The sequence below is a fragment of the Mchenga conophoros genome, linkage group LG15, assembly GCF_057382185.1.
Source record: "Mchenga conophoros isolate Kocher_MC1m ecotype Shallow Benthic linkage group LG15, M_conophoros_male_GT1.1, whole genome shotgun sequence".
Taxonomy (NCBI): Eukaryota; Metazoa; Chordata; class Actinopteri; order Cichliformes; family Cichlidae; genus Mchenga; species Mchenga conophoros.
In genome coordinates, this window is record NC_140540.1 from 41,771,176 (window position 1) to 41,787,034 (window position 15,859).

Here is a 15,859-nt window from a genome sequence, read left to right on the forward strand (position 1 = left end):
CCGGAATGGCTAACTGAAGGCCGGACGGTCCTGATCCCCAAGGACCCCAAGAAGGGACCGGTCCCCTCCAACTACCGACCAATAACCTGCCTCAGTACTACATGGAAGCTCCTGTCAGGCATCATATCGGCTAAGATGAACAGGCACATGGGTCAATACATGAGCGGGACACAGAAAGGAATTGGCAAGAATACCAGAGGTGCAAAACACCAGCTACTGGTAGACAGAACAATCAGCCGAGACTGCAAGACCAGACTGACCAACCTGTGCACTGCCTGGATTGATTACAAGAAGGCCTATGACTCAATGCCCCACAGCTGGATACTGGAATGCCTAGAATTGTACAAGATCAATGGGACCCTAAGAGCCTTCATCAGGAACTCAATGGGGATGTGGCGTACAACACTAGAGGCCAACTCCAAGCCCATAGCACAAGTTACCATCAAGTGCGGGATCTACCAAGGAGATGCTCTGTCCCCACTGCTGTTCTGCATAGGCCTGAACCCCCTCAGTGAGATCATTAACAAGACTGGCTACGGATACCGACTACGGAACGGAGCAGTTGTCAGCCACCTCCTGTACATGGATGACATCAAGCTGTATGCCAAGAGTGAACGAGACATCGATTCACTGATCCACACTACCAGGCTATACAGCAATGACATTGGAATGTCGTTCGGACTGGAGAAGTGTAGTCGGATGGTATCAAAGAGAGGGAAGGTAGTCAGAACTGAGGGGATTGAACTACCAGAAGGCAACATTGCAGACATAGAGGACAGTTACAAGTACCTGGGGATCCCGCAGGCAAATGGGAACCATGAAGAGGCCGCTAGAAAGGCTGCAACCACCAAGTACCTGCAGAGGGTCAGGCAAGTCCTGAGGAGTCAGCTGAATGGTAAGAACAAGATCCGGGCCATCAACACATACGCCCTGCCCGTGATCAGGTACCCTGCTGGGGTAATAGGCTGGCCAAAGGAGGAGATAGAAGCCACTGACATAAAGACAAGAAAGCTCCTGACCATGCATGGAGGGTTTCACCCCAAGTCCAGCACCCTGAGGCTGTACGCTAAGCGGAAGGAAGGGGGCCGGGGACTGGTGAGTGTCAGCACCACAGTCCAGGATGAGACAAGGAACATCCAAGAATACATTGGGAAGATGGCCCCAACTGACCGAGTGCTCAGTGAATACCTCAGGCAGCAGAAACCCAAGAAAGAGGAGGGAGATGAGGAACCATCATGGAAGGACAGGCCCCTGCACGGTATGTACCACCGGCAGATAGAGGAGGTGGCTGATATCCAGAAATCCTACCAGTGGCTGGACAAAGCTGGACTGAAAGACAGCACAGAGGCACTAATCATGGCAGCACAAGAACAAGCTCTGAGTACAAGATCCATAGAGGCTGGGGTCTATCACACCAGGCAAGACCCCAGGTGCAGGCTGTGTAAAGATGCCCCAGAGACAATCCAGCACATAACAGCAGGGTGCAAGATGCTAGCAGGCAAGGCATACATGGAACGCCATAACCAAGTGGCCGGCATAGTGTACAGGAACATCTGTGCCGAGTATAACCTAGAAGTCCCGAGGTCAAAATGGGAGATGCCCCCAAGGGTGGTGGAGAATGACCGAGCTAAGATCCTGTGGGACTTCCAGATACAGACGGACAAAATGGTGGTGGCTAACCAACCGGACATAGTGGTGGTAGACAAACAGAAGAAGACGGCCGTAGTGATCGATGTAGCGGTTCCGAATGACAGCAATATCAGGAAGAAGGAACACGAGAAGCTGGAGAAATACCAAGGGCTCAGAGAAGAGCTCGAGAGGATGTGGAGGGTGAAGGTAACGGTGGTCCCCGTGGTAATCGGAGCACTAGGTGCGGTGACTCCCAAGCTAGGCGAGTGGCTCCAGCAGATCCCGGGAATAACATCGGAGATCTCTGTCCAGAAGAGCGCAGTCCTGGGAACAGCTAAGATACTGCGCAGGGCCCTCAAGCTCCCAGGCCTCTGGTAGAGGACCCGAGCTTGAAGGATAAACCGCCCGCAGGGGCGTGCTGGGTGTTTTTTTTTTTATATATATATATTAATCGATTTTATATAATTATTAATCAATTTTCTGGTTAATAACAACCTATTAACCAGAAAATTCAATTTTCTGGTTAATAGGTTGTTTATTAAAGCCTCTGACAATATATATATATATATATATATATATATATATATATATATATATATATATATTAATCGATTTTATATAATTATTAATCAATTTTCTGGTTAATAACAACCTATTAACCAGAAAATTCAATTTTCTGGTTAATAGGTTGTTTATTAAAGCCTCTGACAATATATATATATATATATATATATATATATATATATATATATATATATATATATATATATATAAATATATATATATATTAATCGATTTTATATAATTATTAATCAATTTTCTGGTTAATAACAACCTATTAACCAGAAAATTCAATTTTCTGGTTAATAGGTTGTTTATTAAAGCCTCTGACAATATATATATATATATATATATATATATATATATATATATATATATATATATATATATAAATAACTTAAGTTCCATATATGATTTTTAATTTACATCATTTGTACTTTTTAAAATTATTTTTGTAATTGCAATTTATTTTAGTTTTTCAGGGGTTAAAATCACATTGATCATGTAGAAGTATCAAGAGCGTACAAAAATCCTGTATCACATATGGTACATGAGGATTTACAGGGTTGATTTTTACCTCTGAGCTACTAAACTGAGCGATCCCTTTGTTTGAGCAGCTAATGATAAGGCCACCAAAAGAAAAAGCAAACGCTTCAAAAAATGCTTCAAAACATCACAACAAGCGAGCAAGGAAACAAACAAAGCTCAGAAAACACAACACAGTGTCTGTAGTGGAGACGGTGATGGAACAGCAGCATAACAGATACAGTGTTACAGTCACAGTTGAATCATGTGGTTCTGACTAATCCCTCACAGACACGTTTATTTATAGCAGACAAACATATTCAGTCATTTCAAAGTAACCATAACATAGAAATAGAACAATAGAGGCATAAATGTGATTTTTCTGAGGTCTGATTAATGTCCAGACAAAGAGTTTAGAGAACAAACAAGCTTTTAAATGTTTTCACAGATGTTTTATCATTTCAGGCAGCAATTAACGATTTGATAGCAGCTGCTTTGCCATGCTTTGTTAACCCAAGACACAGCGAACAGCGGAACTGAAAGTTCTGTACTATATTTAAAGATTTAAAAAATCAAGTATTCATCCATCTGTGTGAAGCAGAGGGTTGGGTGCTTAGTGATAGAGTCACGTAGTACATTTTAATAGATAAGCCTAAAATAAAAACCAGTGGTGCCTCTGCAGGAGCAGTCTGCACTAAACTGGACGTGGGTGCCTCGTTCTGTACCTGAGAACGGTTTTAATGTCTAAAACTTTTGTAACTTTCAATCATGCAATCTACTCATGTACACACTGAGTTTTTACTTTTTCTGGTAAGTCACCTCATTGTGAACATCACAGTGAAGTATGGTTCAATGAGGAGAGATCATTAGAAAGACCAGCAGTGACAGGGATAAAGGCAGGACCCACTCCACCTTCTTCCCAGGACGTCGGTTGCACGGAGGCGACCGAGTGGGAGAATGACAGATGCACTCTGAGATTTTAAAGCACGTGGAGTGAAGGCTGATCGGCCTAAACACGGTCAGCAGAAAGCTGATTGGAGAAGTCACAATCGTCTTGACAGCGTGGGAAAGTGGAAGTGATGCAAAGCTTAGATTAGCTGCCAACACCTGGGAAACAGACGAGTGACTCTTCCTCATTGAACTTGCACATGAGCTTCATCGTGTTTATAAAAGCAGTGTGGACATGATGGATCATTTGTTCCCGAATGCCTGATTTCTAAATCCTGCAGGTGGTTTCTTTTAAAATAACACAGATTTGTTTTTGACGTGATCGACAACATCTTATTCTTTGAAGCTAAACACACAGTTTCAGGATTGATTCCATCACTTGGTCAGTTTGATCAGGTACAGATAAGAACAACAAATACGTTATTTATTCTGTTTTTGGCAAAGAATGTTTAAATATTTAAATATATGGATTTCAATATCATACATTTTTATTATAAATCATTTTTAGGTGCACAGTGTCTACAACACTTGTGCAATATTATTCAGCAATACATGAGTGAAAACACATCCAACAAGTGTTCATTTACACTTCATAGCCGAGAGCAGGGGTGGGGAACTCCAGGCCTCGAGGGCCGGTGTCCTGCAGGTTTTAGATCTCACTCTGCGTCAACACAGTTCATTGCCAGGCCTCTGGAGAACCACAGCACATGTTGAGGAGGTCATTTAGTCATTTAAATCAGCTGTGTTGGATCAAGGACACATCTGAAACCTGCAGGACTCCTGCCCTCGATGCCTGCAGTGGGACGATCCTGGTCGAGAGATTGAAACTTGTAAAGCAGTGCTCGCTGCTGTTGTTACCAACAGAGGGCAACAGTACACCTGTTTGCTGTGAAAGCTGTGGCAATAACAACACACTGTCAGTACAGCAGTGACGAGGTGAGCATCTTTTGCAGGCCAGTATTATATTCATACATTAAAAGCACTTTCTGTGCTGAACTGTTCGTCAGAGATTTATTGCAGAGTTGTTAAGAAGAACAATCTCTTTAAATTTGCTTCCCTCCCATCAGCACAACAACTCACACTCACACATTTTAAATGCAAACTTAATCTGTTTCAAGCCTCAAGGCCAAACTTCACACATCGCAGTTTTGCATTGATCTGGCAGTTTGTTGTTCTGCTCTGTAATGAGTGTTGCAGTCACAGGGCCATAAGAGGCTCTACTGCTACTCTGATACTAACAGTTTATTTTTGCAGTTTCTTATAGTTGGAATGAGGCCACCGTGCAGTCCAGTCAGCTGGTGAGCAGTGCTGCTTAGTAGATCCAGCTCATGTTCCAGACTTGAGTGTTTAATAGATTATTACACTATAGGTACAGTGAATGTTTCAGTGTCATGAACAGCTCCTGCAAATTCAGCACAAAACAACCAAACCAAGACTGCAGACATTAGACTCCCGGACAGAAAATAAGATTTTAGAGCAAATCTAGAATTTACCAGCAACGACTGTGGTTTACCACAGCGAGGGCCAACAGGGACCAGAGTCAGAGGCCACATTACCCCATAACAGCTTCACATCAGCGGTTCTCATCATTAGCAGGTCTTGAAATTAGTTAAATACAACCTCAGGTGAACAAAACACACCTGAGGTCATGAGAAGCCATCGCTCCTTCCTATCAGTCGGGGAAAGGTTGTATGGCCTTCTGCAAGTAATTTGAAATCTATCGCTTATAGTGAGAAAGACAAGATTAGAGGAAAATATTCCTTCTTCTCACAAAATTCAGACTGCACCACTCTTGGAGAAATTTCCAAAAACAACAACAACAAAAACAGTGAACAGTGAAACGACTCTTCTCTCTAAAAACATGGCAGCACAGTAAAAGTCTAAGCAAACCACAACTGTCAAACCTCAATGTGAGACCAAAGTCATTTGTCCGTAACACAGAGCACCGTGTTTAGGGACTCAAACACTTCACATGAACTGTGAACCACGGCCGTGGTGGAACGAATGAATGAATGATGTAAGAAAACCTCAAATTAATGCTGTTAAAGGTGTTTCTAAAGCCACTGAATCAGGACGTGTGCTGGTCTTCTTACACTTTGACTTCGTTTTTGTAAAATAAATAAAGACGTGGCACAATGTCACATTTGCTGTCATTGAACTGAGGTTGTGTTTAAGTCATTTAAGGTCTGCCGAGGAACAGACGATTAAATGAAACATGTCCTTGAATTGAGGGTGTACTTTCTTCACCAGGATTTATCTTATACTGAAAAGCACTCGGCTCCCACCTACCTCTCATTCCATGAAGTGCATGTTTTCATCATGTTTGTGAAGAAGCGGTTGAAGCAATATATCGAGTTCTTTGGACAGTTTTCATGGTTTTGATTGTAATAAGATGCTCTCCGTGAGACCCTTCAGGGCCTCGTCCACAGCGATATGAGGCATAAAGTTATCAGCAGCCTCTGCTGTGGCCCAGCTGAACTGAAGCCAGTTTCAGTTACAGCGGGATTAATACGTTTATTGTTGGATAAACTATGAGCCACATCTCCTTCTGCGGCGCTTCACCTCTGCTGGCGAAGCACTGTTTCCCTTTTTCAAAGGGGTCAAATGTTTTTATGTGGTATGCAGTTTTTTGTCTTTGAAAAATCGAGGAGGCTCCACAGGGCGTCGTCTTTCTTTTTTGTTGAACTTGATGCCACTTTAAAAGAAGACTGCAACCCCCTGATGTTGTGAGCACAACAGAAAGATCAATGAATAAATTAAGATTGAGGTTATGAAAACTTAATGTTGGACCCTAACAAGTGTTGTTGGCTGCTGACATCATAAAACACCGGAGTGCGCGTGCTGTGAGCGCTGACTGGCAGAAAGTCGGCAGAAATGACACTCAGACTGAAGACGAGAGAGAATCAGAGAGTGTTTGTTTGCAGGGAGCTCAGCACTGACGTTATATTGCATCCATATTACCCGGAGTGTTACTGAGGGTGGGACAAGGTCACTTCATGGTTGCTGTTTGTCTTTCACGTCCCCAGTTTTCCTGCCACACAGAAAACTGGAAATCCATATTACATGAGCACAAACACACACTTTCAGCAGTTTCTTTTTATTTACAGCATTTCTTTTGAAAGCCTTGCAGCCCTTTACTTAAAACTAGCCAACACAAGCTTTTTGGTTGCCAAAAGAAGAAGCCCCCCCCTCGTGAAGTGTTCAGTCTTCCTGCTTCAACCATGACTGTTTTAATGCGCCCGTCTACAGGAGCAGACTGCAGCATTTGGAGCATTGGTGCTTTCTTTTCTTTCTAGTCACACAGAGGACAGCACCTCCCCAGACACCTCCCTCTCCCTCCTCTCAGCTCTTTCTACATCCATGACAGTGAAGAGAGGCTCCTGGGCCGTGGCTGAATCCTGGCGTTGTTTAGCAGCAGTGAAGGGCGTCTTCACGAAAGTCTCGCGTTTCTTCACCTCTGGGTCGGGGCAGAACAGGTATTCATAAAGAGCTGCAGCCAGGGTGCCACCCATTGACGGACCCACCCAGTACACCTGGCACACGGAAAACACAGAACACACAGGTGATCCCGAGGATGCTCAAACTAAGGTCTGCGCTTTCATTTCAATAGAGCTCGGGGACTTTAAACAACACAAACCAAGACAACAAAGAACTTTTCAAATCAAAGTAATACATTTACGAGAGAAACTTGTTTTAGTAAAGGAAGGATATTTCCAATTTTCAAGGTAAAGTTCAAAAGGAATTCACATATTTAACTCCTGAAGTGCTGAGATCAAAGATCATGTTGGAAACAAAGTCCTAGGATCAACAAAATTAAACGTTTGTACAAAATTCACAGAAAAACAGTTGCTGAGATATGAGATAAATCCTGCTCTTTACGTTTCCTTCTTATTTTTTCAGTCATTAAGTGCTTTTTCTTCTATTTTAATAACAAAATCAAACTTTGTGTAAATGCCTCGCCATGATGTGCTGCTGCATCACTGTCTCAGCTTACAAAACAAAAACACTGGAGCAGAGATTTGTTATAGAAAAGGAGAAAACAGAATAAGTAATGAGACTTTGGTTTTCTCAGGCCGCATCTAAGGAAAGTGTCGGGCAGCCCATTATCGCCTGAACCAGGCCACTGATGTAAGTGAAGATACAGATAGAAAGAAAATCCACACAGAAAGACAAAAAGGACAAAGTGGTGCTAACAGCTGAGAGCACCATCATCTGAACTGATGACAATAAACATTCTAGTTATGTGACGGACTCACATCTCTGCTGGACTGGCAGGCAGTGTTTACTGTGATAAATTCAAACTGATGAAAAGCTGTGCCATAAACAAAACACTTCAAATATCCATTTACTTACAATGTTATATGTTAGAAACGGCCTTAAGGGCTAAAATATGAGGATAAAAAGACATTTAAAGGCTGTACTTGTTAAAGTAGAGCTAGAATTCAAAACTTCTCATTGATGTTTTTCCTGCTGCTTGGCTGATGTATCCTGCAGCGCTGTGACACAGAAATATAATGATCAATCAATAATTCATCCAGCCCAGATCCTGTTTTTCACGTAGGTGGAAACAGATCAAATAAACCACTTAAGAGAAATTCTGACTTCACAATGAACTCGTTTCCAAACTTCTGGTTTTGGAGCTCCGAGCAAACATGTACAGACTGTCTGCAGCATCTGCATCCAGAACATTTTCACATCATGTCCTGTTACACTGTGAATTTTTGGCTTACTGTTCCTGCATGCCAGCGTGGCAGTGTGGTGCAGTGGGAAGCACGTCTCACTGAGAAAACCCAACATCCCATTTCTTTTGGTCAGAAGTTTGCAGAGATATTTGAAGAAGAAAATTCTGAAATTCAGTTCAGTTCAATTGTACTTATATAACACCAAATCACAAAAACAAGGTGCTTTATATTGTAAGGGAAGGACCCCACAATAATACAGAGAAACCCCCCAAATCAAATAACCCCTGTGAGCAGACGGTGGGAAGGAAAAGCTCTTTTCTAACAGGAAGCCTCCTCGGGCAGGGCCAGGCTCAGGGATGTGCAGCTGCAACCAGCTGGAGACGAGAGAAATTTACACATGAAGGCCAAAAATGTCTTTAGAACAAAGTTTTACTTTTAAACTAAGTGTTGCCTGGCGCAGCTGCAGGGGGGAAGCGGTGCAGTGAGCTCAAGGGGGCGGGACCGGGAGGCAGGTGAGCCACAGGTGGTGGCGACTGTGTGATGACAGGGTCTTCTTTCTTTGTCTATATAGTGACGGCAGAGAGAGCTGGACCGGACTGTTACCTGTGCAGAACTGTCAAATAAATACAGACACATTGTGTGTAGCGCATACTTCACAATCTCCTTCTTTGGTTTCTTAATTTTGAAAATCGCTCCTTTTAAAGTCTGGAGGGGACGTGACTCATCCATACCAGAAGCACCGAACTGTCTTAAGTTACAAAGTTAAAACTAAAACAGCAGTGACATCCAATCCAGCGACTGCCATGTTCACGATGCCAGCCCCACAGCAGCAGGTACAGGTAAAAGTGCGAAGGCAGAGGAAATGAAAGAGAAAGTGTCTCCCTGTGAAACGAGACAGTGCTGTGTGAAAATGATGAGAAGCAGAAAGAATATCAAAGCTGTACAAAGGAGAGAGACTACAACAATCTCCAAGATCAAAATCTAAACAAGAAATGACTTCAAAGCTGAAAGAGCACACAAAGACCCAGAATACTAACGAGGCGTCGGGACAGCAGCGCAGACTCGTTTCAGTTTCTCTGCTTATTGTCGAAAAGAGCTCAGAGAGAATTCGTCTTTGTTGTTGGAGAAAACTTTCCAAACAAAAAGCTGGCATTGGCCACATTGGTACAAAATCGCATCCAAAAAGGGTTGAAATCACCAACACTAACAGAATCAGCTGCAAGATGAGTTTGATATCAACACAATCTGACGCACAAACGACGCATCGTCACCTCTGTTAGAGCCCATCTATAGAGAAATGTTTTGATACTGTTTCAGTTATTATGCTACATGTTTGATTTTGTATAACATGTTGTTAGAGAATAAATGCTGCGCGTTTGTGTCGGGTAAGAAAGCATTACAGCGCATGTGTGGTAGCAGGTTAGAGTGAGCCAGGACGGGAGTGTGCGCTGCAGCAGCAAATCGGTTTTTGTTTGTATGTACGAGTCAGAAATAAATCCGAACAGCTCACATTAAGAACTGGAAGAATGATTTTTTCAAAGCTTGGGACAGAAATTCGCCACTACAGCCTCTGATGTACGAATCCAACAGACAAAACAGTTATTTTTCTTATGTTCACTTATCCAAACATAATCAATCAGGTTCAGCAGTGACACAAAGGTCGTCATCACCTCGATCAGCTGAAGGCCTCTCAGTTTCGTTATGAATGTGTCGAAGCATGTGCGCGATCACACACACGGACAGGTCTGCTGCTAGAACACGGCCATGTTTTACAAACCAAGAACGAACTATAATATTAGCAGAGGTTGAACACACAGGACAAGCTTCAAGGGAAGCAGCGCAAAGGCCTGCTGTCAGCTGTAACCTCGAAGCCGTTAAACCGCCGAAGAACGATTAAAGAACAGGAAAAAACACAACACATTGTAACTCATATAAAGATGCAAACTGTAACAGGTAAACACATCATTTATTTGTATCTGTATGGAGACGTCTCCAGTTTAGCTGTTGTTGCAGTTGCTATGAAGACTTCCTGTAAACAGCACTAATCAATGCAGCTGTGTTGCTGCCGTGTGCTGCCTTGCAGACAGTGTCAAACAGCATGCCTGCTGCTGGAAACGACGCTATAAAAACAAAGCATTGTGGACCAGACTCTTAATGACCTGAAACTCCCTACAAAGCTCCATAAAGCTGAGGGCAACTGCAGATTCTTATTGAATTTATGCCTATAACTATTTCCACACATTAACTGTATAATTTCTGAAAAATATTTGGGACTGAAATTACTTTCAAAAGGTGCACTCACTCTGCATTTTGAATATTAATCAAAATGTTGTTACCCAGTGGTTTTCCCAGGACCATGTGACCATCGCTGGGCCGAAGGACCGAGCAGGGTTCATACTGGCTCCAGTGAAGGGAATCTGAGGGAACAGTCACAACCAGGCTATGAACCTCACAAGCAAAACAACAAGCCTTAAAGGTTTGAGTTAAGGACAGCTGGGCTTCGTTTTAGGAGCCTGAAGATGCTTCAGCTCTCACAAGCAGTGGTTAAAGACCTCCACCAGCTTTTAGAACTGCAGGAGCTTCTTGGATAAGCAGTGAAACGTTTTCATGAGCTTAAGAAGAAGGTCAGCTGCCTTTAATTCAAGCACCGATGACTACTGTGAGCTGGAGGACTGACCTGTCTCTTAAACTGATGATCTACCAAGTGTTGTCACATCTGGCTCCATCCTGTTCTCCTGACTTTGTGAAAACACTCAGTAACCATTCAGTCGTCTAACCGACTGAGGGACTGAAACAAGCAAATCAAAGTGCTTTCACTGTCCACACTAACAGTCACAGCTCAGTGCTCACTGGAGCTAAATTACATACATCAATAATGTAAATCCTATCTCTACACTACAAATCACACAGTTAATCACATAATTGAAGGTTGGCTTTTGTGGCTTCATCACAGCTGCAGTAACATGAGAGACTAAACTGGACCTTCCTCTTTATGCTGTTGGTTCCTCTTTGAATAGTTTTGATTCTGCTTTAGAATTATTACATAACACTTATGAATTAACACAGCATGCATGCTTCAGGTTTTCCATCAAACCAAAGGGTGATGTTGAAGTGTCGTATCCACTCTGCGGTGAACTGAGCTTTGAAAAAGTAATCTGTAACATGTTCACATAATAAGCTGTTCATGATTACAATGAACTGAATTTCTCCCACATCACGATGAATCACTGCACAGGTGTCTGGGTACTTACAGCAAACAGATGACCAACACAAACAGAAAGGCCGATAGCCAAAGCAGATGAACCTTTGAGATCTTTACGTTTGTGGTCACAGGTGGCAAAGATGGTGAAGATCAGCTGAAAGGTGATGAAGACTTCTACGACCAGGGCGGTACCCACAGAGATGCTGTCATTCACCTGTGTGAGTAAAACACACTCACGTGAGCATGTAGTCAGATGAATGTATTCACAGGCAAAAGGTCGGTAGTGGAGAATAAAACTGTCACACATAGTCACACATTTAAAGACACACACTCCTGCTCTTACCTCAGTGACTCCCATCCCACCCCTAACAGCGGCTGGGGTGATCCCGTACAGTACGGCCGCCCCAACTGTGGCTCCCACACACTGGGCCAGGAGGTAGAAGACTGCTTTAGCCAGGCTCAGCTTCCTGGTCACAACCATGGCTACTGTGACCGCTGGATTGATATGAGCCCCGCTAATGTGGCTGAAGCACCGCACCATGGTGGCAATAGTCAGGCCAAAGCAGAGAGAGATGAGCACGAGGTCGGGGGGGTGGGGATCCTCAGTGCCCCAGTTGATGGTTGAACCGAGGCCAAGCAGGACAAAGATCAGCATGGCAGAGAACTCAGCCGCCACACAGCGCCAGAACTCCTTGGTCCAGATGCCCTTAAAGGCAGTCATAGCTTTGTCTTGAGTGAAGCACGATGGAGGCCAGGACTGAGACTGTGGTTTACAGGGAAAGCAACACCTCCTGGAAGAGAGCGTAGAGACAGGAAACATGCTGTGAGAGGGGGTTGTGGCCTTTTAATGGGGAGATAACACATGGACAACGTGTTGGTTTCAAAATGGTCACGATGAGTGCGGCTCACCTGCATTTGAAAAGAGAGAGAGAGTAGAGCAGGTTGGCCACCTCATTTGTTAGTTTTGAGCTTGAGTGGTTCTGTGCTTGCACCCACTGTGGACCGAACCTTTCTCTGCTCTGCACCATGGCCTGAGCTTTAATTTGCTTTGTAAACTGTGTGACAGGAAAGCTCACTTTCTATTTCACTGCAGATAAACAAGTTCACACTATTCAGGCTGAGGGGGTCTGAGAATTACTATCATTATACTGTATCAATGCAATCTACAAGGAGGGAAATACTATTCTATTCTATTCTATTCTATTATATGACTTTTCTTCTCATGTAATATTAAGACTGTTAACCTGCCTAATCAAGATTTAACTCGTCAAGCATGGCTCAAAAAAGTATGTGGATGTTCTAGTTTCTGAAAGTGTGATGTTTTTAGTGTTTGTCCAAATAAATAAATAAATCACAGATGCCTACCCTGGCTGATGGGGTAAGGGCACCAGGTGCATATTAACAAAAACAACATTAATAATATTTACTAAACAACTTAATATGAACTAGATTTTGACTCGTGGCCTCATCATGAGATGGTGCTTCCAGGTAGCTAATAAGGAATATCCCACTTAATAGGCTTTATCAACTTCCCGTGCTTTAATGGTGCATACCAGATTAACAAACTAATGTTTTTTTGTAATTAGTTGCAGTGAGAAAATTACACAGTGGGCTTTGAGCTTACAGAGCCCTTCAGGGCGTGAACCAGTGTGGAGAATTGCCCACTCTGCACAGTCTGCCCTCATTTCTATTTTTAGCTTTCAAATGCCTTTTAAATTTCTATCTGAGCTTTTGGATTGATTGCATTTGTAATTGACCACACAAGGATGCTGCTGTATACTAAAATCTGCTTAATTACATCATGATAAATGATCAAAAACTGCAAATTAATGCATACAAATTGTAACGGGACAAATGATGGGTCAGGGACTCTTCTGGAGGGTCAAGCAGACCCTGCAGATAATTAAAAAAGATAAAAACCATGGGGAGCGATCCAAAGATCCACTGTCTCATTAGCTACTCTAATTGGTTTCAACCTAGATGTTCATGAATTTATTTTAATGAACCACATACTTTGACATTAAATCAATCTTTGCTGCAGACGATAAATGACTGAAAGCTAGCTTTTTGGTAATAATGTTTAAGCATGTACACTAACAACACCGACAGAGCCACAGATCTGGCACACATGGCCAGATCAGTCTTTCACCAAGACTCTCAGACTCATTTGTTTGTAGATCACAGTGGTTTCTTTGTCTGTTTGATCTATCTGGGAACAATGTGATACCATCCGAGCCAAGAATTTCACACAGTGCAATAATTGTGTGGGCCTCTTTTTGATTTTGTAGCGTGTGCACAAAAACAGTGCTACTGTCATACATTTGAAGGTTTATGTGGAATCCAAGTACAGAAAACATTTTAGATGTACTGCTGTGTGCAGCTATAGTTAGTAAGGTTAACCCACAACATAAAATGTAAATAGACATCAGAGTTTATGTAAAATCAGAGGTCTTATTTTATTTACGAGACATGCTGTGTTTTAAAAAGGTTGTTAGATCTTAGATGCAGTGTAAGGAGCAGAGCTGAAGGCAAAACCTGCCCAGCTATGTTCCAGCCCTCAGTGGTTATGAGTTCTGGGTGCAAAATGAACACGACTGCAGATACAAACCATAAACAGAGTTTCACTGTGAAATCCACTAAAAAGTTGATGTTGACAAATCCAGTGAGCAGATCCTGGAAAATCATTTTTTTCTGCTAATATTGAACATATCGTCTACATAATATAATCTAAAAGTGAACATGAAACCCATAAAATTATCAGGAAAGTGTTTAGGTCACGGGGCAAGAAACATGAGCCCCATAAAACTGGAACTCTATTTGCAACCGCTGAGGACGCCCCCTGCTGGCCATTCAAAAGTCTGTCGCTCACTTTTGCCTCACAGGAAGAAGGTCCTGAGTTGGACTCACACTAACATGTAAATGTGATCCTTTTCTTCAAAAACAAATAAATTCTTCATTTCTCAAGTTAGAAAAAATTTTGTTTTTAGCACCATTAAGCTTTTAATGTGACCCACAGTAGCCCGGATTTTATTTGCCAGATTCCCTGCAGGATTATTATTTATTTATTTGGAGATGGAACAGAGAGGCAAACACTCAGGGCGGATTAAATGATTATGATGCAGGTGTTTGCCTTTCTGTTCCATTAAAAATATCCTTTATTCCTATAAGTTTGTCACTGTTGCTCCTTCATTTATTTATACAATGTAAACAGAAGAGAAGAGACATGAAAGCCTTCTATCGCTTCTCAACAGCAGCAGTAAAATAATAATAATGATAATAATTCATTTTTTTCTTAGCGGGAATAATTGAATATCCAGACTAACGAATTTATATTAAAACAAAATAAGCATTAAAATAAGGATGTAAACTACAACCAACAATATTATTACCATTAATGGCCTTAATGTGAATATATAATTTAAAACAACCTGAGTTGAAAGTATGAAATTGATATTTTTCAGCAATATAACATTTTGCTCTATAATCAGTTCTGGAAGCTAAAACCGAATGTGTCGGCCCAAACAAAACGTCTCCTACCGTGTTGTTGCAGCTCCGGTGAGTACTCACCTCAGGCGCTCCAGAGCCCCGCCGCTCTCCGTCATGACTCCACCAGCAGAACGGCTGTTTCTGGCTTTTATAGCGGGGCTCTGTGCGTGAAAGCACAGTTTGTCTGTTAGTGATTAGGGTCTAGCTTGGCCTGGTCTGACCTCGATGGGCAGAAATGGCAGAAAATGAAATGACTGTGGAGCAGGGGCGTTTCCAACATTTTTCTGTGGGGTGGCACAGAAGGGGTACAGAGAAGGGCTCATGCAGATTGATTACATGTTCAAGAGTCTTAGGTACTATTCACAGTCCTACAGGAAATATGTAAATAAAATATTTGGGAAATGACATAAGGAGATTTAGTGACTTTGCCCTGTACTGGTCCTATACATGGTCTTGCACCACCTCCTTGTACTACTGAGGTTGACACCTGCGTGATTTCTGTTGTGAACTGACACTTTATAAATAAAACTGAACTGTACTGAACAATTAATGTGAGTTTTATAGTGCACAACGAGCAGAAAAGATCAGACAGAGCATGCGATTCCAGCCCAGACTTACAGTTTTATATTCTCAAAGCCATTTGTCCTAAAAGGCCGACCAAAAAACACTGACATGAAGCAATGAGAATGATCCACTAAGACTTAAACATTTTATGAAGAATATTCTCGCAGCTAACAATTGAAGATTGAAGGCAGAGCTTGGAGATGGTAAACAGCAATTCATAGCTCATATATTTTTCATTTAGGAAATATGGCTAAGGTCAGAC

General features: G+C 42.3%; 1 protein-coding gene across 2 annotated transcripts; it reads right to left on the bottom strand.

Moving 5' to 3' along the window:
• Positions 1–6,755: 6,755 nt before the first annotated feature.
• On the bottom strand, positions 6,756–15,269 carry LOC146558969 (aquaporin-4-like). 2 transcript variants are annotated; one of them, XM_085247032.1, is made up of 5 exons: positions 15,115–15,269; positions 11,891–12,338; positions 11,597–11,761; positions 10,682–10,762; positions 6,756–7,196 (listed from the first exon to the last, which is right to left on the bottom strand). In XM_085247032.1, the coding sequence occupies exons 1-5, from the start codon at positions 15,147–15,149 to the stop codon at positions 6,960–6,962; spliced, it is 966 nt and encodes a 321-aa protein (XP_085103158.1). In that variant the 5' UTR covers positions 15,150–15,269; the 3' UTR covers positions 6,756–6,959. The 2 variants fall into 2 exon arrangements, with proteins under 2 accessions (XP_085103158.1, XP_085103159.1); XM_085247033.1 differs by having other exon boundaries at positions 15,085–15,199.
• Positions 15,270–15,859: the final 590 nt, after the last annotated feature.

What these genes read in the sequence shown, in the direction of transcription:
- LOC146558969 (XM_085247032.1), bottom strand. Translation starts at nt 15,149, where the DNA reads ATGACGGAGAGCGGCGGGGCTCTGGAGCGCCTGAG. An exon ending in GGGGCTCTGGAGCGCCTGAG is followed by an intron (nt 12,339 to 15,114) that starts GTGAGTACTCAC and finishes GCTCTCTTCCAG; the next exon opens with GAGGTGTTGCTTTCCCTGTA. An exon ending in GTGGGATGGGAGTCACTGAG is followed by an intron (nt 11,762 to 11,890) that starts GTAAGAGCAGGA and finishes TTACTCACACAG; the next exon opens with GTGAATGACAGCATCTCTGT.